The 24,687-nt window shown below is 38.9% G+C and overlaps 1 protein-coding gene across 1 annotated transcript in view; it reads left to right on the top strand.

Annotated features, from left to right (window-relative positions):
* Positions 1–10,834: 10,834 nt before the first annotated feature.
* Positions 10,835–24,687, top strand: part of KERA (keratocan) — a 32,995-nt gene continuing 19,142 nt past the window's right edge. The window contains exons 1-3 of the mRNA XM_049791932.1: positions 10,835–11,025; positions 14,109–15,005; positions 21,234–21,384. Coding sequence (XP_049647889.1) covers positions 14,129–15,005; positions 21,234–21,384 — 1,028 coding nt within the window. The 5' untranslated portion in view covers positions 10,835–11,025; positions 14,109–14,128. The remainder of the gene's footprint in view (positions 11,026–14,108; positions 15,006–21,233; positions 21,385–24,687) is intronic.

Raw genomic sequence — 24,687 nt, 5'->3', positions numbered from 1 at the left:
CGCCGGGAGCAATCTCATGAGCAAGGTGCACGGTCCCACAACACCTAATGAAGAAGAGCAGAGCTGGTTTGGTGACTGCAGCCAGGGCTGGCCAACCATCCAGTGAGAGATGGAGGAGGCACTGAGGAGTGCAGATCCAAGGTCAAGCTCAGGTATCAAGTCAATAAGTACAAAACCAGGCACAGCATAACCACAACATACCTGCAACACAGCTAGGGCTGGGGGTTGAGCTTAAATAAAGCTGCTGGGGAGGCAGAGGCAGCATGGCCGGAGAACGTGGATGAGGCTGGTCAGGGTAATCAAAGCCTGCTAGAGTGCTCAGGGCTTGGAACGTGGTGTGTTGTAACATATAGAGATTTGTTTGCAGGCTTGAAATGCAGGAAATAAATGAGTTCTTCCCTGAGGACGCCCTCGGCTCCAAGCTTAAAGGCAGTTCAGACGTAGACAAGATGACCTTTACTAGGCTGAGAAGCACATAGGCATGGGGTAAAATGTTCAACATCACCTGAGTGAATTAGGAGCCCAAATGCTGTTTTCCAAGACCTGTGAAGGCACATTTCTGAAAATGTTTTGACATGTGCATATGTGACAAGTCATTAGTGGTGGTTTTCAGAAGAAGGATATCATGCTCATTGGTAGAGCAAACACCTTCTTCCCTTCACTGTGCTTTGAATCAAAATGTCATGGGCTATCGCCTACACATCTATTCTGCGTGTGCTTGAAAAAATAACCCTCATGTGGGTTCCCTAGAAAAGTCACCAGTCTGAGCCAACACAAACATCTGACGGGTCTGGACGTAGGGGACATGAGGATGCAGGCTCACGCGTGTGCTCAGAACCAGCCTTGCTCATTCATCAACATTGGCATGCCTCGGAAACCCCTCTTGCTCAGTGCCAAAAAGAGGGAAGAATAAACCTCTGTAGGGTAGGAGCAAAGCAGGAAAGCCTCACCAAAACTCTTTTACTGAAGGTGTGGGTCTTTCTGAAATGATTGCCCTGTTTATATTGTTTTCTGACACCAGGTACTCTCAGGCTTATTCAATTATTTTTGTGCTAAAAGTTCCATAATAAATGCAAAGATTTAACTGCTGAAACACAGAGTAAGCCCCTTCCATTCGTGAGCAAAGTTATTACAAATGTATGATGCTCAGCTCCGGAAACAAGAAGGTCTCATTCTGCTTTCGTGAGGTTGGAATAGGAGCAATGGATTTTGCTATACTGCAACTGGCTAGCCATAGTATTGAAGTTATCTCTGGGACAGGAACATGACCTAAATTATAGTGTCGCTCACCGGTACCGCTATAGCTAAGTTTGTGTCAGCAGTTCTATGCTAAACCAGCTTTTCCCCTTAAAAATTATTGCTCTGCTAAATCTTGGAATCAGATCTTATTTCTGGAACATATTTGATTCTCTTTGGAAAATTAAAAATAATCCATGTATCTTCTTCAAACCTTCAGTGTAAAGCAAGAGTGACGTGCACACACACACACGCAAACACACATATATTTTGAGAAAATGGTGAAAACAATGAAATTATAATTTGATAAATTTCAAATTGCGGCTCAGCTAATGTCAGCAGACCTTAGGACCTGAATGTTTCTTTTCTTATTGATGGCCCAGGTTATATTCCAGAGTGTAAAGATGCATCTGTATTATTAAATGAAATCACGCCATTTCACATGCTCCCAACTAGCATGACTTAGCCCCATCTCCACTGTAAGTTTATCTTACCTCATGAAACAGGGTGGCTTCATTTAAACTCCCTGTTGAGAGTGGTAAGTCCCAGACCATGGCTAGGAATTGTTCAGTTCAGGCTAGAATCATGGAAATGACCATTCTAATAAATTAATACTTAAAAACCGACTTGCCAGTGTCAGGGTCACTATGTGATTTACTAGTGTAGGTAGAGCCTAAAGGGGAGGTAAGTCAGCCGATTGCTTATATACAATAATTTTAAGTATGGTAACATTAATATTTTGCATTTCTCTACCCGAAAATTGACAATGCTGTTACCTGTTTTCTATCTGAATGCTTTCCTATGTTTTCTTCTCAGTCAGCTGTAACGCTTTCTTCAGTCCTTCATGGCAAAGTTTATATCTCATTCTTTTTAAATCTTTGAACAGCTGATAACATGGAGTTCTGATCTGACTGAGAGGTTGGAGGAGTTAGAATATTTGATTGCAATGTTTTACTTTCCATACCCACAATCCAAAAGAAATTACAACCCAGCATTTGAAGAGAGAAGGAAAGAAATTCCCTCTAGGTTAGCTTCATAGCACTATTCCAAAAAGGTTCAGCACCTTTGAAAATGCTATTCTGTGTTGTAGCATAACATATCTATATAAGCAAAAGTAATTTTAAATATTGAGAAAACATGAAAAAGGCTACTGGGAAGGTAAAGGGATAGATGATGTTTCCAGTTTTTCGTCCAAGTCAGTTTGCCATTTAGCAAACAAACATACATGTGTATAAACATACAGATACATAATTATCCAAATACAATTGCTAAGTGCTTACTGAAGTCCCCAAAATACAAAGAAGTAAAGAAGAAAGAGTCAGGCTAAATAGACAGAAGTCTAAAATCTATGGGAGGCAAACAAGAATACGTGGAAAGTGGTGTATTCCCCTTAATCAACACAGAATGAGGGAAATGTTGGTACAGCTTGTCCCTTCTTGGGTTGGCTGCAGAGCAAATTAGACCTTAGGCACTCTCGTGTCAACTCAAAATAAGCCTATGAATGCTTGTGATACAAAATCTCTTAAATTATTTCTGTCCTTTCTGATGTGTATAACTTACATAATTATATATGAAATCTATAGAAAAGCTTTGCTTGACTAAAACAAAAGAAAACGGTTAAATGAGGAGTCAGGTGATATCTAATGGAAGCATTTAAATTTTTATTTGAGCTTTCAAAACATTCCCTACTTTGGGTTTATTATGTTTTTCAGAGATGGTAAGAAAATGGAAAATACCTATGGGGGAATAGATCATGACTGTCTCCAGGCTTGTACATCTCATTTTGCTTGGCTCTGTTTCTGTGACATTTCTTTGCAGGCTTTGTGTTGAATACTCAGCTAAGAAAAGTCTACAGAGAAAATCGTTGGAGAAAATACCGTTCAGACAGTTTACACAAAGTGAGGATATTACCTCACTTAGGAGACCGGCTATCTCCTGGTCTGGAGCTCCAAGGGCACAATTCAGGTACCAAAACAAAAGTGTCTAATGTCATTCTGGATTGCTTAGATGTGCCTGGCCCCCTGCCACTTCTTCAGGACAGGACAGGTCTCCTCCAGATCCTGAGTCGTAGCAGCCAGCCCAGCTTGGACGTGCTGTAGAGCCCAGGGCACGGCAGGCAGCAGGAGATGCCTTTGCACCACCAGCTGCCCTGGACAGCAGGCAGTTGCCTGAATGCAGACGCTGGAGTACTGTGCTTTGGCATCAGCTGCCACTCGGAAAGGGGACAGGTCTCTAAGTCCCTTCTCATAACGTATACAGATCAGCTGGATACGTTAGAGCATCTCAAGCGATACTAGATGCCTAACTTTAGGTAACTGAATACTGTTACGGTGTCTGCGTTAGAGAGCTGAATCACTCCCGAGGCTCCATAACTCTATTTACCAGACTCCCACCGACCAGGAGGAACGCTTGGACTCCTAGCACACGTGTAGGCACCTATATTTGCTGTCTCTCAGGACCAAAGTGTGAGATACAGCATCTGAGACCATTTATAAAAAAGGTGGTCTGCATGTCACGGGGAAGTGGAGGTAATCTTAATGAGGTATAGAATAGAGTAACTTATGGAATAAATAGCTTCTTTAATGGGAAATTTTATTTTGTGAGAAGTTGCTAGCAGTGCCATGCAGCCTGTAATAAAGCATTAGTAGAGTTTCTCAACACTGCACAATTCCTAAGACAAAAGGTATTGCGTACAACATGAGGTAAATCCACTCTGGACCTCCTTATGATGAATAAAGGCAAGTTAATCACTGGATTGGAATCTGGTGGTTACCGAAGCTGACCATTTAATATGGTCAAAAGCATATTTCCAGCTAGTATTTCAGAGGAGCTCAATGTCCCCAAACAGGAAAAAGATGAGCAAATTTGTCTTTGTGGAAAAAATTAGAAGAAAAATAAGAAGATTGTCCTCAAATACCTTCCCTCCCCTGATTTTACAAGCAAAAAAGGCCAATCTTAGCCATAACTTGCTTGTTTCAGTAGAAAAATGAAATGCAATTAGAAGTGGGGGGAAAAAAAAAAAAAAAAAAAAAAAAAGAGACATGAAGAATGAGGAAATACAAAGTATATATAATAGTGTCTCTGTACATACTACTAATAAGGCAAAAATAAAACTGAGTTACAGTGACGATATCAGTGACAGAACCACAGATAGCATGGCTGAAGAGAGTTGAAGAAGCTGAAGTTTATGATGAGGATAATAAATTCTAGTAATGTTATAGAACCACAACTAAACAGACACAAGACAATGGGTAGAAATTAAATACGTAAAAAAATATCAGTAAACATTGTTTCTCTGCATTTGGAGAGAAGTAGACTGAGGTACTTTCATCAGACTGATGTACTTTTATCGTATGAGGACTGTCACGTTCTTTCTAAAGGGAAAAAACTAAATAATATTTGTTAGCGATAAATACTTTTAAATTGGCTTGTCATAATGATTTGTGCTTAAATGTCTTAGAAAGCCATGTAAGAGATCTTTGGTTCGTTTAAAGTCCATTTTCATGAGTCTGGAACACCACAACACCAGTGCATCGTTACTGCTCATGGATTACAAATAGGTAAATACTATACCTCAAGGCTATTGACCTGACATCACTCCCAGCAAAAATAATGTAAAAGTCTGATACAGCTTTCAGTTGGTAATGAAGAAAGTGACAACGAATGTCAGAACAGATACTAATAGATAACTAATGATATAATAGATATTATCTAGCAAGCTTTTACTTCCTCATGAGGGTGTAAACTTGGTGGAGAACAAGGTCTCCTATAGTAGCAGTAGATTTTTTCCAAGGGGTTTCATTTTAAGAATGACAACGAGCAGTACTTTAAAAAACTGCACATTAAGCGGCTCCCAAACTGTCCTCTCTGCGTGGCGAGGACAATTTATCACCAAGTTCCAGCAGAGGGTCACATCAGCTGGCAGAAGGCCAAATGCTACGTGCTGGGTCTCTGGACATCACGTTCAAAGCTGAGGGGGATGCGGTTGCGCACCGGACTGCTCCTTTCTACAGAGAATCAGAGAATCAAGGAATATCTTAAGTTGGAAGGGACCCATAAATATCATCAAGACCAACTCCCTGCTCCTCGCAGGGCTACTTAAAACGAAACCGTATAGCACCCCGCTGCTGTATTACTTCAGGCGAAGGGCTGCAGTTATAGGAACTCACTGGGAGACGGCGTCTCGTGGGGAAAAAGCATGATGCAGTAAATCAGCGTTGCAGGAGGCAGCAGCTCCCACTCTCACCGAGGTCTCGTAGCGCAGACCGACCCAGCACAAAGAGAAGCGGCCAACTGCCCCGGACCTCACCATACGCCCTGCGAGCTGGAAGCTACTGCTCCTGTCCCAGCTGGCAACCCCACCGAGTTCGTAAGCCTAAAGTTTTCTGGTGTTTGTGCTTCAAGGAGAAGCAGAAGAAGACTAATGTACTGAGTGGGAATGCCCTGGGTCTGCGCTAAGTGAGCAGATCCTCCGTCCTACCAGCCTGGGAACCAGCTCTCTGCTTCTGGGTGCTGCCTGCAAGTACCCACTAGCAGACACAAGGATGAAAACCTCGATAAATAAGCCTTGCTCAACTGGCAGTCTCAAATTATATCGCCTGCTAAGCCGAGATGTAACCCTCTGCCCACAGACGGGAAAGTGCCGAGTGCCCGTCATAACCTGCGACATCCTGAAACCAGCCTGGGGAAACCGACAGACTTTTGCACCAAACTAGAAAACTCCCAAACTTTTCATGTCTTAGATCATGGTTATATGTTGTCTGGAGCATCAGCAGGCCAAGGTGTTTTGTTGTATTCAGTACCGCAGTAACAGGATGAAGTTTAATGGTTTGTGTTATACAGCAGGTCAGGGTAGATGATGCAAACATCCCTTCTGACCTTAAACAGTAGTGATCTGACAGCAGACAGACATTGCTAATGCTTAGATTAGGGGCAGATTTTTAGCACCCAATGATTTTCAGAGGAGGTCTACATTGATACAGAGTTAATATACACCAACGATAGGCAGTGAGCTAGCTAAGTTTGTCCTGTCCACCTCTTTCCTTTCCTATAAATTAACTGTCCTGTTTAAAACACAGAGCTGCGACTGTGGTTTTTACCTGTAGCCACACCTTTCCCACAAATTCAACAACTCCTTGAGATCCTCTTACATTCTTTACATTAGGAATCATTTGAATTGTTTCATGTTCCAGGGACGCCTGGCTTTCTTTTACACGTAGATCAGCGCATTTTAAGTGCCGTAACACAAAGTACAATATATATATATACAGGTATCGCTTTTAAGAACGACATCTTGCCTTCATTTGTGCAGTTCTTATCAGAAAAGCGGTTTGATCAAGCTTTGAACCAACTCAAAGGAATTTTGCCATTGACAACTTGAATCAAAGTAAGCCCAGTCTAGTACAAAAACAGTCTGAAAAGCGATGGAGAGGAGGCTAACTGTACTAGAATATAGGCACTGTCAAGTTTGAAGCAAAACAGTGAGCAGTTTTTCAGAATGACAAAAACAAAGATTCATGCTCAACTAAAATATCTGTTGCGGTCTGCTAATAGGTTGTACCACTGTTACCATTTTTGTAAATTTCCAAAGCTGTTATTTCCTTTTTAGGAGAAAGGAAAAAAAGGATTTGGATCACCACAAATTTTGTAATGCTTATAGTATGTGCTCTAACACTTTCCATTTAACATGTAAGCGCAGTGTAGAGGCTGAACAAATAAAATTTCAATTTGGAGGAATGGAAGTTTTCAGATGAAAAAATAATAAGCACCTACAGCCTTCAGAATCTGGAACTGAATTGTTTTTAGTGGAACTCATTTGATATGAGTCAGCCTTAAGTAATATTTTCAAAAAGCTGCAGGACTTCATAAAAACATTAACTAATTATTACTGGAGATCTGAGTCAATATCATATTTTTGTTTATTCACTATATGTAGGCTAGCAGGCTATATATTCACTATCTGGAGATACAGAAAACATGATGCATAAACACTATACTACCTCTTTAAAATTAAGTGGCTTGCTGTATTGTGCCCTTGGAATGGCCTTTTCCCTTAATGGAGATTTCTTTACCTTCTGCTGCAAGTAGCCAATTAAAACGAGCTAGCCTTCATTTCATCTTGACAGTAATATTTAATTTAAAGTGAACAGTGCAAAAACTCACTACTTATTTTATGTGGCAATGTGAAAAGTTCCACAAGCATTTTTTTCTGGGGCTATATGCTCCTGTGACCCGGCTACCCTACTCTTAATTTTGGGCACCCAAATCTCTTGGTTCTTAGGGTACACATCTGTGTACCAGATGTGTACACAGGTTTAAGACTAAAAGGAAGCCGTTGGTTTAGATAACTATTGGTTTAGATAAACTACTAGGTTTTAATAACTTGAGTCTTTTGGGGAAAATGGGAACAAAAGCAAATAGATCAGGGGGAGGGCGCGTTCCATTTATGCAGAAGTGTGTAGAAGTTATAATGAAGATAATTTTACACGAGAGAAAAGGCAGAAAGGACACCACTGAGGACTGAAGAGAGAAAAAAGTGACACTGTAACTTGACAATATTTGAAGACTAGATCTCACCCACTGCAAAGCGCTATACTTGCAGTGAGCTCTGCTTTCAGATACTTCCACTACAACCTACCAGGCTTCTTGGCTATCTCCAGCCATGAAACTATGAATTAACAAGAAAAGAGCTTGGAATCAAATAAAAAGAATATTTCTGTTCATGTATCAAAAGCTGAAGAAAACTAGATGAGAATAGGTTTTGATCACACTTCCCATCAAAGAAAAATGAATAAATAAGGAATAAGAAGAAAATTAATTTTGGAGAAAACAAACTGAGATGGCTTAATTAGGAACACAGTTGCTGTCAAGATGAAATATCAGTATGTCCTGACATTATCAGGCATGAAGCATATTCGTAACTGGTTTTCAACTTAGACGTCCTAGGTGAATTTACACATTATTTTGTGATTCCTTGGAAATTAGCTAGACTATGTTCACATGTCATTTAATGACTTCTGAGAGCTCCCCCCGCCAAAAAAAAAACCCAACAAAACAAACCAAAACAGGGCCAGAAAGAAGAAATCACCCACCCCTTTTCCCACCCTTCATGGCAGAAGAAGCCATATCTCCATTTGCGGGGCTTTAGTCCCTACCTGCTCTCCCAAACAGAGTTTTATAAGGTGAGTGCTCCATGAGTCAGAACAGTAAGATTAGGAAAGCATCGAAAATGATGATAAAGAGACAGTGTCAAGTAACAGAGTGGAGAGATGGCAAAAATCTTATTAAAGAAATGGGAAAATCTATTGGTTTATATCTTATCCTTGGAAGGTGTGTGATTCTTTATCTTGACTGTGCAATCTATACGGATAATTTAAAACAGTCAGCAAGACAGCAGCTATATGAATGAAAAAGTTTCAGCTGAACTGTATGTGACCCAAGCTTTTACCGTACGTTAATTGCAAAATGTCATAATGTTTGTTTAATAAGATTTTTCTACAAGTTATAAAGATACGCATGCTTTGTATTTCTGTTAAGAGAATGAGAAAAAGATGTATACTGGACCTACGGAACTCAATGTAATAAACAACTGGTGCATAAATATAACTGTGCCAAAATCATATTAAGCCGGCACTATGCTATATTTGCAGCCAATGTACAATTCTATTTGTACTGCAAATGTAAAACTGCATGTCTTACTGCAAGATCAAAATATGTATTAATTGATTGTAATCTTGAGTTTGTCCTTCAAACCAAAACTTTAACCAGAGAAAACACAACTAGTGCCTTTCCCGTGAATTTTAAAATTCTCTTTACAAACATTATGCTCCATTGCTCAGCTTGCTGTACCTTCTTCAACAGAGCAAACCTCAATATTGACTTAACGGGCATCTTTTTTCTGGATTAAACCTCTTTTCTTTACTCCAATTTATCTTTTGCTGAATGCTCCTGCTTGTTGTCCCATTTGCAGTCAAGGTTACAGTTTAGGTTTTCCTTAGTCAGCTGAAACTAATGTCGTCAGATAAGTATCACACCGTGCGCGAGAAACTCCGTCTGGTCTCCTTTTGTCCACACAAAGCGACCACATCTTCGCCCACGTCTACGTTTCTAGTTCCGATACCACGCACACTTCTTCACCTACTTCACTTAATTGACTATCGTAATCCCACTGCTTCACGTTCCCATATTTGCATCATCCAAATAGCAGCGTAGTTACGGTCTGTCATCAGCACGTTTCCTAAAGTGTAAACGGTTCTCCCACACCAGGAGGACCGGCGTGATGTCAGAACATCACCGGAGTAACGCGCCTTCCCTACGGGCTGCCCTGGCACTTGGCACTCTGTCTTGAGCAACTTCGTCTGCTAATTGTGCTATTGCAGAAGCACAGAGGTCTGTAATGGTTTGGTGTCGTTCCTGTTCTCCGCGAAGGGCGCTGAATTATGGCAGGCTTTTTTCTGCTCCCAGGAACCTGCACTGGCAGGGAGACCCGGATCGGCAGCAGCTTTGGGGGAAGCCCACATCCAGGCTCCTCTTCTTCAGGAAGCTGCTAGGCTTCTCCAGCCCAGCCACATCCTCTACCATGCCTTTTCATAGAGATAGCCAGTCGATACCAGACACCCCCCCCCCCCCCCCGTGATCTGCACCCGCAAGAGTCGAATACTATTAAACACACAAGACACTTTAAAATGGCTTGTGCATGCTTTCTATAGGCACATTTCACTTTGTCCCCATCCAACTTTAGGAAAAAAAAAGCTTCCTTCCCATGAAAAGGGAAGACATCCGCCATTTAGAGATAAGGGAAGGTTCTTATGGAAACATTAAGACCCACTTTAAACAGTTACGGTCTTAGTCTGTTATTTTTTGGCATTGTCTGGTGAAAATAACATCTCGTCCAAGCCTTAAGATGCATTCTTGAACTACTTCCATGGAATAAGAAACAGACAACGTAAAGCTGAGTAGTTCCAGATTCTGAAAAGCAGAAGAAAGCTCTAAGTGCAAAACTGCGCAAATGTATAAAGTGGGTTTACACTAACTGCTGAAAAACCGTTCCTGGGATGTGTTTTTATTAAACAAACATACATTCAATCACCAAAGAAAATCTCCAGACCAAATAAATTCCAATGCTTCGCAGAAGAGACTTTGAACTCGGCATTTAATGTTGTAGAAAAGGTTATCATTAAAAGATATTCCTGCATCTTGGGTTCTGATCCTTAAGCTAAAACTTTTATTAATGATATTTTACTGTGGACATAAGATAGTTAAAGAAAAAGGCAGAAAAATGAATGAGTCACTTGGCTGAAGAAGCACAGCAGCATTGAGGTCTGAGTGCTATTTGTTAGCTCATGTCTAGCAGTATAAAATAAGTTGGAAAACAAAAGTCTGTTTGTAATTTGTTTTACAATCTAAAATGTTTTCCCTCTAAAATACAAAAATTCCTTGTATAAGGCTATGCTATTGGTCTAAACTTTCTCAGGTTTGTGAAACACCGATCATTCTCTCATCCCACAGGAATAACAGATGGGTTGTCCTTGTACAAAATATGGTATCCACCTGCACTTCATTAGAGAGAGCTGCATTTTTGTACATGCCACACCACAGGATCACCATGATGACATAGCAGCTTCAGAGAACAGCGTGACTAGGGCTTTTTTTTTTTTTTTTTTTTCTCTTGTAACACAGAGGATCTGGCAGACTTTTACCTCCTGACACTGTTTACAGCATATATTGGTCGATACAGTCCCTTATTGCATCTGCTCTGGGAATTAAGGAAAGCAGCTTCAAGGCAGTAAGGTAAGTGCTGCTGCATGTTTTAACGGTAATGTTCAGCTCTTTAAATGTAGCTGTAATGGGAACGTGAAAACATGTCAGGATAAGTTTGCCAATTTGTAAATTGAACACAAATCAACAGTTGCTTAGTGGATTCGCTTTCTCAGTTTCCTTAAAACAACCTCACATATTTTGTGCATCAGTGTTGCACTTTTCTGCAGCCTGTTTTGTTCTACTTCAAAAGAAGAGTTGATGTACAGTACAAAGAAATTTGTAAGACTACTCACTGCTTACTTATTCATTCATAATCTATTAGTAAGAGCTCCCCAGACTCCATTTGTTCAATCATCTTGCTTCATTTTACAAAAAGACAAGGTACCCTGATATTTAAATAATTAATCAAGTAAACACTGAGAGGGAAATTATAAATATTTTGAAATGTTTAGTTAATTTTAAAGCACATTTTAAATATACCATTGAAACTTTTTAAAATTAATTCTTTTGCAAACTGTGTAAGATGTGATGCTGCAGAATTAAGGTATATTTAATTTAGGACTGACTGAATGATAAGCTTTATTTTGTTTCACAACAACTTTAGAATTAAGGTAGTATAGACTAGCTCCAAAATAGTTTGAATAGTTTGTCTGCTCTACTGTAGTAAGCAATTTTCCAAAATCACTGATTTGCCATTTAGTATGTTTTGGCAAGTTGCCTGTGCAACTTCACAAATATTTTCACAGTTATTTTACAACACAACCGGTTAGAAAAAACACAGGCAATTAGTTCAAGCATGCTTACGTTAGAAGATAAACGTCTAAGAATGTATTCTGATTTTATCTTTTGGATTCATATAGTTCAGTGCAACAAACAAGCATGTGTGCACGATCTATTTACCTCTTACACTTCTGACAGAGAAACATTGAGATACATGAATGAGAAATCCATTAATGCAACAAGTTAACTACACTACATATGTAGTTTACTGTGCTATTTTGTCACACATATGCTCATATGCCCTTCCACTACAGAATTGTCACATACATTTTAAAATGTTGTTAATAAAATAATTCAAAACACTTGCTATCTAACTTTTAAAATTACTTCCAGGGTTCTGCAAAGCAGTTAAACATTGTATACTGTTTAAAAGAACCATCAGCCTATGATATCAGTAATAACATTTAGCATTACAAATGCAGTGTGAAACTAGAAGAACAATAGAATTTGAATTTCAAATAGGATGTTTATGCTGCTTTACCAGTAAGACTATAAAATGATGCAGATGTGTGAAAATGTCACTATAAGGCCAAAGAGTGTAGTCCCAGAAGTTCATTACACTCTCGAATACTTTGAATACAGAAGCAGTTAGTCCCCCATCCTTAATCTTTAGTACCTAAATAGGACCAGATTTTGAGCTGAATTGTCATCACTGTAGTGTCTTGGCTTTCAGAGGAGCTGTACTTATTCATACCAGCAGGGGACTGAAGGTTGAGTTTGCATGTTATCACGCAGTAATGAAGAACAGACAAAGGAAATTACACTGATAAATCATATTTCAGCGATTGCTCTATCCTATGGTTTGTAATTAGGTAAATGTGATGGGACCAAAACCATGGAAAAGATATGCAACTGTCCTTATTCAGGGGCCAGCAGCTTAATATCGAGCAAGGGGACCTTGTGGGTGATTGACTTGAGATAACATGAGCACATTCTTTAAAAAAACTTCGTGCTGTACTGCATGAGATCCATAGGCCCTGCCTAGAGGTAATTTAGTTAAGATTATTTAGCATTAGGGCAGACTTTCTAACTACGGCCCTGCATTTTAATACTATGTACTCTGTGTAACACCACTAAACGATGCCAATAGCAAGATTAACTTACTCTGCTGGAAGATTGCCCAGATCTGAGATGAATGTCTGGCGGTCTGTTTACAGACTTCTCATACTTTCTGAAATTACTTGAGAACAGAAGGTTCTAAGGATTTTCTTAATCATCTTACTGTCTGAAGAGTAGTTGAGTACACTGAGCCCTGTCTTTTACTGGTGCAAATCCAAGTAAGCTCACTGACTTCAGTGATGCTAGACCCACTTTGCCAACACAACATCTGTCTAGGCAGTAAGAAATAAAAGCAAGATGCTGATCTTCACAGATTAGCATCTTGTGGAGTATCTGACGAGAAAAATATGCCCTTAAAAAGTAAGGTGAGACCACTCATACTGGATCACAGCAGAACATCCCCAAGGGCACTGAATGTCCCTTTGCTGTATGTGAGCTGGAAGACCGACTATATGAAGCTAGTGCTTTTTTGCTTTATTGATTTAGAATGGTCATACAATGTAATCAACACATTTACTGTTATATATAGAATTTACAAGAACATTTGCACTACCTGAAATTCAGTCATTTCAGATCCACTGTATATCTATATTAGATAGAGCATACTCCTGCACACATATGCAGTGCCGGTTGTTAGGCAGGTCCAGGAGAATACGCTATATATTTCTACTAGTTTGGTCTTTAGGTGAATACGAAACTTAGTGGACCATGCTTTGCTGGACTCGATCCATGAGAAGAATGTATTTCAAGCTACAGGCACCTTAACAATCACTATACAGCAGATCATTACCCTCAGTTTGTAACTTCCCTGGCTCTTTCAAACTTAAATCAAATTGCCACATCTTATTTAGATATGAGGCAATTCAGTATATCAAGAATGCTTGATGGAATTTAAATGGCAGAACTGCCTCTGAACATGGCTTTCAGCAGAACTGAAAACTCTTCTGTGCCAAGTTGAAAGAACTTGGACTTTATCATCCTTCTTGTGACTTAATGAATGAATGCAGGAAGATATAACAAATGTTTTACTTACAACAGCAGAATGGCCTGCAGTTTTGCATTACAAAGGCAGATTATAACAAGACAGGGACTGTAAGTTTATAGTAGTAAAAATGCAATACTAACAAATATATTTTTCCTTAATTAATATCTTTAAACAGGAAGCCTAAATTAATTAGTTTTTAATTATAATCTTTACATGGTAAAATTTCAAATGTTGCTGAAAGAGAGAAAAAATGGAAGTTATAACTTTTTTATTCCCTTTCACCATACAGGGACAAGACACATTGCAAAGATGACTTTAAACTCCCTACCTGTCTTTCTGTTATTGATTAGTGGCATTTTTTGCCAATATGACTATGGTCCTGCAGATGATTACGGTTATGATCCTTTTGGGCCATCAGCAGCAGTCTGCGCGCCAGAATGTAATTGTCCTTTAAGCTACCCTACTGCCATGTATTGTGACAATCTTAAACTGAAAACCATTCCGATTGTACCAAGTGGAATAAAATACCTTTATCTTCGAAACAATATGATTGAGGGCATTGAAGAGAACACCTTTGATAATGTAACAGACCTACAGTGGCTGATCCTAGATCACAACCATTTGGAAAATTCAAAAATCAAGGGAAGAGTCTTCTCTAAACTAAAGAATCTGAAGAAACTTCACATTAACTACAACAATTTGACTGAAGCTGTTGGACCACTCCCTAAAACTCTGGATGACCTGCAATTAAGTCACAACAAGATCACAAAAGTCAATCCCAGTGCACTTGAGGGGCTGGTGAATCTGACTGTCATCCACCTCCAGAACAACCAGCTGAAAGCAGATTCTATTTCTGGGGCTTTTAAAGGCCTGAATTCACTTTTGTATCTTGACTTAAGCTTCAATCGACTTACAAAGCTACCGACAGGACTGCCTCACTCCTTACTCATGCTGTATTTTGATAATAACCAGATCTCCAATGTTCCCGATGAGTATTTCCAAGGTTTTAAAACCCTGCAATATTTACGTTTATCCCACAATAAATTAACAGATTCTGGAATACCAGGCAATGTCTTCAATATCACATCACTGGTAGAGTTGGATCTCTCCTTCAATCAGCTGAAGAGCATTCCAACCGTCAGTGAGAACCTCGAAAACTTCTACCTCCAAGTCAACAAAATTAACAGTGAGTCAAATTTGTGTACTTTCATTAATATTTACCTCAGTCTAGACACTGACGGTCAATGCAAATATCTGACAGGGTAGATCAGCCAGTCTGAAGAAACGGTACTGGTTAGACTGGTAGTACACTGACTTCTCTGATTGTTGTCCACACTAATGTTAAAAGGCAGACATTTATCTGATAGCTACTCAAATTAACCTTAAGGAGAGAAATTTCTGTTTTCATACTAATGGGGGGTATTATTGGTTAAATTCTCATCTCATGCAAATTGGAGTACCTCCACAGAAACCAATGGAGTTGCCTTTTACAACTGAGGAAAAAACAGTGGGAAAAGTTTGATCAGTATGGAAGAGGTTCAGAATTCACAAGTCAGCAAAAAAGAGACAGATATCAGCTGAGGATCTGACCATGGTATGTGTAACCTTTCAGGAGGCTGGTAGTGAAAGTGCTGGAGGGAGGAGAGAGGGAGAAGAAAACAAATTCATCAGGTATTAGGCACAAGGCACAGTGATTAATTTTTCTCTTTCCTCCCTTCTCTCATGCAGTATCCCTCCAAACCCACCTTGAAATCCAAAGAGCTGCCTCTGTTGTTTTTTCTTTTCATTCCCGTTTCCCACCTCGTATGATCACGTGGAAGCTTGCCTCCATTCTATCGTAATTTGAAAAAATGTTCCTTCAGGAGTCAATAAACGTCACACCTTGCGTGAGATCATGGAGGTTTCTGGTGAGACAGGGCTTTTACGAGGCTGTCCTAATCCTGGGGTGGCAAAAAGGTGTTGGAGGGCTGGAGAGACCTCACCATCACGCCAGAAGCTTTCCAGCTGCACCACTGTCAGGTGGTGGACCCTGATGGAGAGGCAGTTCTCTCAAACATAACAGTGTTTCTGCAGTTTCTTCATCACCTTGCTAGCTGGCATAAGCCATAAACCCATCTCTTTTGTTTGCCTGCTTGTATCCATCAGGGGTTTAGGATACCACTGTTAGTCCATGCATAGCTAACTTCATACAGATGTAGCCTTTAAAGCCAAATGCTTTAGTGCAGATCTTACCAGACAGAGGGCAAGAGCTTTTGAAACGTTTTGTATTTACCGTGCTTCACGTTTTCCTCAATGTTATGATTTTGTTTTTCCTATTACACCTCAGTTCCTTGTTTTGATGAGGGAAGACAATGAGTTAATGCTACCCACCTGAGGCACCACATACAGCCACCTGCAGAGCTCTGTCAGATACTCTTCCTCTCCTAAAAGAGCTAACAATGATGATGTTTAACTTATCATGAGATATATGAGGCAATTTTCCCTGCTTAGAGTGGTTGTTCTGAGCCTTCTGCAAGATACCCAGGTACTGAGTTTGCTTTCCATTCACGTTTCCAAGGACTTCCGAGTCAAGGGCTGTGACAACAATTTAATTTTGTAATGAAAGCTGTATTTCCAGAGTGCCGGTCAGCAGCAGAGGGGGACGGTGTGAGGAGTGGGTGTGCACCGGCTGCTGCTGCACTGTCATCGCTGCCCTACGGACTGATGCAAGAGAATTCTGATTTACTGGTTTTTGCTTAACCATAAAACCTAGCAGAGTTCAATAATAAATTTCCTTGACTATCTGATTTCACAGGCATACTATGGTGTTCCCTAAGATGCTAAGTGACAATGCGGGACAAAATTTAGTCAACAGTAAGCATTTCAGTTTAATGGAGTACCTGACACATGGCGATCAAAGCCTTTGCAGTTCATTATTCACTACACCTGACCTACAGCTGTCAGCGCTTAGTCTTTCTAAAAATTGAGTTGATTGACCTTTGAGTATTTAAACCTCAAACAGATGACCAATTATTTTTTTAACTAAAATATTACAGTTTGCCAGAGATTTGTGTAAGGATGACTGTAAACAAGGGAGCTTCCCTTCCATACCATGGCCTATGGTACGCATATACTGTGAGAGAGACTTCTGTATTTGGGGTAATGATAATTTGTCCTAAAATGTACAAAAGGTATAATCTTTCAGGTTATGCTTACATAGCTTAAAGTTTTCACTTACACTGAAACCTAACATAAATATATTTCTCCAGAGTTCTTAATTTGTTACTGTCTCCCTTTCTCAGGTACCATTAGGTTAGCAATTAAAGTTTATATTTGTCTAAGAAAGAGTAATCTGGGTCCAACCCTTTTGATGATATTACCAGAAGGAAGGAAATATTTCACTAAATTATTATCCATGAGTTTCATCCTGGGCTTGCTACTGTCATTATTCATTACCATACATAAAAAATTACCTGTTTGAGAAATACCCTCATTTAAGCGACTCGGAGCTTTTTGAACAATAATTGATGAATATACACATACAAAAAATTGTAGCAGAATTGGCTTCACTTCAGTATGTTCCATCTTCATCTGTGGACAGTGAGCAAAGTGGATAGCAAACTGGAATGAAGACAAATTCAGAGCAACTCCTCTCTAACTCCTATGTCTAACTAAGAAATTGAAGCACATCCATAATATTGAATGCAAGTTAGGTATCAGCTGTATACTCCATCTACTGTATTTGATGCTAGTTGGATCTCCAAGGTAGCACAGGACCATGGAAGGTTTATAAAAGCCTTTGCTTTCTCCATATCTCAAACCTAAACTGTAACTTCTAAATTGAAACTTTTTAAAAATATTTCTTATTAGTAGTAATTTCAGGGTGGAATTTTCTGTTTAATAACACCAGTGGTTTGCTACCATGATTTAAGATGCTCTTAGGATTATATATATGTATAGGTATGTATGTATAGGTAGACTTCTCCATCTTTCATTTGTACTTGTAAAGGATTAAGGAGAGAGTTACTGCTTCCACATGAAATCCAAGGAAGAAGATACCACGCGAATGGAGTATAACAAGGGGGAATGTGAAGATGTTCCAGAGGACAGTTAAGGGGCCACATAATCTGCTCCAGTCCATCGGCTGATCAGTACCTGCACCATAATTGTACTTATTCTAAACAGAGTTAGTTGTGGAGGTGCTTTATGGTCTTTTATCTGGCTCACTCCACCAGTCTCCAAAGGATTTTTTTACAATGACCTGTGCAGAAATGACTCACATCATACAATTACTGGGGGACCACAGACCACCAAGGATGACTACGGGACTTCAGGTCCCGTTAGGATTGCCCACTGTATTGCACGCCTGAACAAGGAATCTTTGCACAGTTAATCTTCCTCTTAGTTAAAGGCTGCATACACTACTGATGTACAAGGAACATACTCTCACCTAGCATATAGTAAAAAAATTAATTCTGTCTAAAAAATAAGTGTTTCTATGCTCCCATTTTGCTTTATAGGAAGAGGAGAGGAGATGCCTGTTCCTGTTTGGTTTTTTTCCCCAGATATTTCAAATATTTGGGTAGTTTGTTAGAATATCAGAATTTCTTATGGCGACAGACACTTTTAGTGAGAAAATAATTGTTCAGATGAAAATCCAATTTTCATCCAATCCTTCTTATTCTCTCTGTGTCTGGGTCATGCAGGAGTTCTGTGTTGGGAGAATATGAATGCCACAGTAGTGGCAAAACTCCAGGTACACTGCCTCTGAACTTGAATATTATACATTCAGGAAGATATTTTAACACCTGCAACATTAATAAGTGTAATAAAGAAGGAAGTAAGCTACTGACATATTTTTTGCAACAGTGCTCTAGTCTCCCTGATTGCAGTTCCCATAGAGATCATATAGGTAACAGCACATCAAGTGCATTCACAAGACCCGCTAACCTTATTTTTCACTAGTGGAGACTGCAATTAGACAACAAACATTTTTAATACGCTTCTAACAACCGAAAATTATATGAACTGTATAAAAAATTAATACCCAAATGCAAACAGTGTGCGCCACTGAAGTCCATGGCAGAGTTCCTTTGAGTTCTGTGCGGACTAGACTTGCACCCACTTCCAAAGGGGTTTCAGTCTCATAAATAATCAGCACAGATGAGTGTTTTGGTAACACAGACAAATTTTGTGGCTTACATGCATGAAGTTAAATCCTTTCAGTGGTTAAGCATCTACCCAACTTTCATAAGCATCCCTTGTTTTGCATCCAAAGTTAGTATTTATGCTCAAAAGTAACAATATAGAAAAAACAAATAAGTAAAATTAGAAAGTTTTTAAATGTCTGCCTTAAAAAGAACTATACTTATCACGTCATTCCTGAATGACAAGAAACTTGAAAAAAACCTTGTATTGGAATTCATGTTTATTTTAATGTTTACAAATTACACCCAAACTATCCACAGAAAACTGGACCTAAATAGTTAATGGTATAGCCTGTAGGCCAACAAATGAGTTCAAAGTCTCAGAAACTTATGTTTTCATTCAGCACAACTCCACACAGATCTAATCTTATAAACACTTCTCAGATTATATGACCCTAACTCACAGGAATCATCAGTTCACTTCAGCTGGTACATTCTGAATCGGAAGAGTAACAGAACTGGTCTGCAGTCTTAAAATTGTACTATATTGCAATATGGACTGCCCAATGAATGTGCCATTAAGGATGCATTTTATCTCTCACCCTTCCAAAACAAGGTTGGACGAAATACTAAATCTGGGAAATTGTTTCGATTTGCTTTAATCAAATCGGTGATCAAGATCTAACATTTGAAATACATTTCCTTAATCCCTATTCAAGACAATGTATTTTGTGAAAGATACAAAAATCTTTACCCATTCTCCAACATCATATTTCTTTGTCCAAAAAATTACCTGAGCTTTCATGCTTTAAAGAGCTGCCTGTACAGATGGATGTACATCTATACTTAGTTTACACAAGCCATGTCTCATCAATGGTAGCAGGTTATTGTAACGCCAGTTTTGAAAGAATCCAGCTGCAGTTAAAGTGGAGATATGAAAGATAATTCCCCCACTTCCCTTAGCACTACAACATAATGTAGGTCATCACATTTTCTTAGATGAATTAAATAGTCACGCAGAAAAGATATATACAGTGGTGTTTTCAAAAGTCCATGACTACCTTGATTTCTCAGAAATTATGACTGCTAGTTCTTTGCAACCTAAAAGCAACTGAAGATATGGAAATTTGTCTGCATACTGGTCAATGGGTTCATTGAAGGGGTCCCTTTAAAATATTTTCTGTGTGAATTGAATTGATGTCAATGGCCTGAAGAAGAACAAGCCTCACAGACTGCTTCTTTAGTAGTGACGGAGCTTTTCAGTAGACTAATCCTCTGTCTGACTCAAAGGAAGCACAGGTGAGAACGAAGGACCATCTTCGCAGAATACCACAATGTGGTATGCAGGGAACACCAGGTTTATTTACATACATTCTCTCTTGAAGATGGATCTTTTCTGCATGACAGATCTGTGTAATATGTATATGTGTGTGCTTATGTATACTGACCACAGAATTTCTCTGCTTCATGTAATTTCTAGCTTACGGTTAATACTGCTTACAAGGTACAAGACATAGTTCTCCATTCAAGACCTGTCTGGTGTTACCAAATGACACTGCAATTGAATAGAGGCTATATATATCATGATATATAAATGACAATAAATATAAATAATTTTATAAATATATTTTACATTTATACTCACGTTCTAATCCTGCTGTTCTGGAAATGTTCAACTATACAATTTAAATGTAGAACTCCTTCCCAACCCCAGCCCCAAATTTCATTTTGAAACTCATAAATCAAAATGACACATCCAAACCAGTATTTGAGAGAGACACCCATTGGACTGCCTGTTCTTAAGGGTAAAGCTGTATCATGGTTTCAATTTCTCCAGAAGCTTTCTGCTTCCTTCAGTATCTTACGTAGCACTGTTTTACCCTTCCATCGTAATGTACCCAGCATAACTGATTCCTCTCTCTGCATCTCCAGTTCTACTGGAGATTAATTTTTTTCCTTTTTTTCTAAATGCCAGATTAGACCTCTATATAACATCTGAAGTCTTAAAAATCAAATAGGTACTGGGAGCACATAGCTCTTGAAAAACTCATTCTTGAAATTCTGAACCTCTCACAACTAATGGAAAGAACCTCTCCTAACACAAGCCCCTCCAGTTCCAGTAAATTTATGGGGAATTACATCAGAGGACATGCAAAACATGGAAAAACAGTAAAATAAATTTAAGGTCACAATTTCAAATTAAAATTAAAAAAGCAGAAAAAGAATGGTTTTGTCCTATTTGTCCTAACTATTCATGCTTTCTCTTATTCATGTTCCCTTTGTTTCAGAGTTCCCATTGAGCAGCTTCTGTAAGGTTGTTGGGCCAATGACCTATTCCAAGATCACACATTTGCGCCTGGATGGAAACAATCTCACGCGGGCTGATCTGCCACAGGAGATGTACAACTGCCTTCGGGTGGCTGCTGAGGTTTCACTGGAGTGAGATACCTGGGAGCATCCAGTTTGCTTCTAGGGGCAGTAACTTCAGGAATTACATCATGATAGCTCTTTAAAATTAGGATATGTCTTTAAAAAAGTGTCGATCTGCCTATTATCCATTCTGTTTGTTAATATTTAGCATGCACTTGGCAACCTTAAGGAAATGTGTGCATATTTTTACAAACGGTTGTATTTAGAAAGCACAAGAATGACCAAATGTGGTGTACAGTGTGCCTTCATCTGGCTAGGTAAGTAGACGAAAAGCATTTGACTTGGTAGAAATCTATGTCCATGCATGCAATACATGCCAGCTGGTACCAGACTTACATGGACGTCAGGTGGGTTTCATCAGGGTAGGGTGCTGAGCAGTATGGGCTAGCCTGTGTAAATACAAGATTCCTCTCCAACCAATCCAACTTTCTTAATTATTCATGCCTTTTTCATATTGTTATCAATTACAAAGGAAAAAATGATTTAACAATCTAAGAACAATTTAAAATGTATGAAAATATGTTTTCAGAGACCATGACATTATTAAATTAATGGAATATGTGAAAGCTAACAGGGAAACAAACATTTTTCAGGTTAAAAAATTGTTTACTCTTCTTTTTGTCGTATTTTCATTTAAACTTTCATGGTAAGACTTTTATCCATTGCTGGTATAATTGTTATTTCAAAATAAGTCATATATACAAGTATTTTTATTCAATTACTTGCATGCTACTTTTAACCAGATTGTAGAAAATAAAACATAGCAAATAGTATTTTTGTGTCCATATCATTGTCAATTATGTTTCAGTCTTTTATAAATTGAAAAAAAAATTCAGGTTAAGACAAGATATCTAAGCTATTCTATTATTATTAAAATTTATTGTAAGGTTAAATAAACTGTTTTCTCTACTTTGAAGTTTCAATATGTTTGTAAACATATAATTTAACATACTCCACTGCACTTGTGTTGGCCATTAAGTTGACGCTTTATGGAGTTTGCAGCATGGGAGTCAGAGCACTATGAAATAGTGAAATTAATTTCTCCCTATTGTCAAAAGAACAATGAAATCTCTCGGAAGCCACAGGCAATGAGTAAAATGCAGCCCTAGCTACTCATGATAGAGAACTGGTACTGTCTTCTATCTGGGAATGAATAGTCCAAATACTGTCAGCATCCTGGAACACACACTAAAATAAATGTGTTGGTAACGGAGGAGCACAAATTGCTTGCCTGCAAACACAGATCTTCCCACAGGTACTATTTTCCTTTCAACTACTAGGCTATTAAACACTCACACAGAAACTCTGCTAGTTTCTATAGCAAAAGCAGAAACTATCACTTCTGAAAAAAAAACCCAAACCAACCCCCAAACAACATACCAAACCATTTAGTTGGTACATTGCCAATTCCAGTTGTTCAAATCAATACACAATTCACAAAGAAATCTGGGACTAAAACAAAAGGACAGATGCAGGAGAAAATAGAAATTTTCCCTCCTCATTTTTGAATTCGTAAGTGTTATTGCTTTTTCTATCCACGTACAGGAAGGATTGAAAGTAACCTTTCTTACAAGTAAGCTAGAATTTTCATAGAATAAAATCTGAAGCTGGGGCTTTCTGAACACATCAGAGCGGGAATCACTGTGGAATAGCACCTAGGCATCATAACATAGGAGAAGAAGAAAGAATTCCATGCAAAACCCCCCAAAGAATAGAAAAATATATGGGAAACAGCATTCAATCATTACCAGAGAGATTTTAACCTAACTGCCCCCTTCACAGGAAAATACATTAAACTCTAAGACCTCTAGAGCACTAACTGATGTCGACATGTGTCACCACATAGCTGTGATCTAGCAAACAGGACAGAAGTGTATTCTTCTTTTCAGTTTGTTTCAGCAAACTAGTTATCTTTACGCAAAATGAAACAGTGGGAACAGTCGAGTCTGAGAACAGTCCACCTCAGGACAGATTAAACCTGTTGATGAGGGTATTTTCTACATACCTGTATGTTGGAAATAAAACATCTACAGATGCTCACAAGGCATTTTGAAGTTCTGTTCAAGGAATACAGTAGAAGGAGGTCCTCTGTCAAAATAGCAAACAGTACCAATGACCTGCCTCGGAAAATAGGGAACCTTCACCTTGCAACGAGCACTTGGACAACCAAGAGAAAATGGCATTTGGCAGTACATTTTTATCTTGAACACCTCTTTCCTGTGGTTCAGAAATTCCCAGTTAGCTGGGGAGAGATAACATTGTACAGCTCGCTATTCACACTGTCTGTGAAAAACTAGAACGTGAGGTCCTCCTGCTAAAGGAGAAATGAGACACTGCACCTCTTTACTTTCATATTGTGAGACCCAGAACCACAGGTTTCTGCTTCTGCATTAATGAATCGGTCTAAATCACCACAAAGACTGTTTAAGTTCCCAAATTCTACATATCTTACAGAAACAAATAGCCACAATAGCGATGTACCTTAGTTCTCAGTTTAGGAAAGCCAGACGAGTTGTTTTCTAGGCACTAGGCAGAAATGTAGGTGTTTGGGAATACTTAACCCTACTAACCAGAGCCTTGGCAACTGAGTCACCCGAACTTGCAATTTCTGCCCTTCCTGGAAGGGAAGGTGATGGATCTTGGTTATAAAGTCCTCAGCATTCTGGATGCTGAAAATCATGACGCGTGCATCCCTGTTCCCACCTAACCTGATCATAGTATAAAATACTTCTCTATACAAGTGCAAACATGTTACTTAAAAGTAGGTAGACATGAAGAGATAATGACACAGCTGCAGTAGCATAGAGACAGTGGAGTGGGTGTATCAGCCTGAACTAAAGTCTGTTTAGGGCCACATAGCATGCAGCCTACAGTATAGCTATACAATTCACTTCCAATAGGCGTCCCTCCTTCTTTCAGGTTAAAATGGGTAAATTTTTCATGTGACGCTTCATAGGGAAGAATTTACAAAAATCAAGATCTTTTGCAAAGACATGAATCTGAAAACAGACATAAAAAGGAAAGTTTGCTACTAATGTCATGAAAAGCAGTATTGCAATGACAATACACAATATCAACAGACAAAAAACTACCCATGAAATTTCAGGAACTGGTCTGCAAGTATGTTGCACGGCCATTCAGAAAGACAGACTCCCTTTTCAAATAAACAAGTATTGTCTGATTTAAAAGGCATTTTTCATATTAGATTAAATTACAGAAGTTCCCTGGAAGGAACAGGCAGTGACTCACATTCACTGGAAGCATAAATCCTACATGCCCTCTACTGTTTTAGAGAGTCCAGCATTGTCAAAT

This window comes from Accipiter gentilis, chromosome 34 (assembly GCF_929443795.1).
Source record: "Accipiter gentilis chromosome 34, bAccGen1.1, whole genome shotgun sequence".
Lineage (NCBI taxonomy): Eukaryota > Metazoa > Chordata > Aves > Accipitriformes > Accipitridae > Astur > Astur gentilis.
The sequence above is the reverse complement of the archived record's forward strand: the minus strand, read 5'-3'. Positions and strand labels throughout refer to the sequence as shown.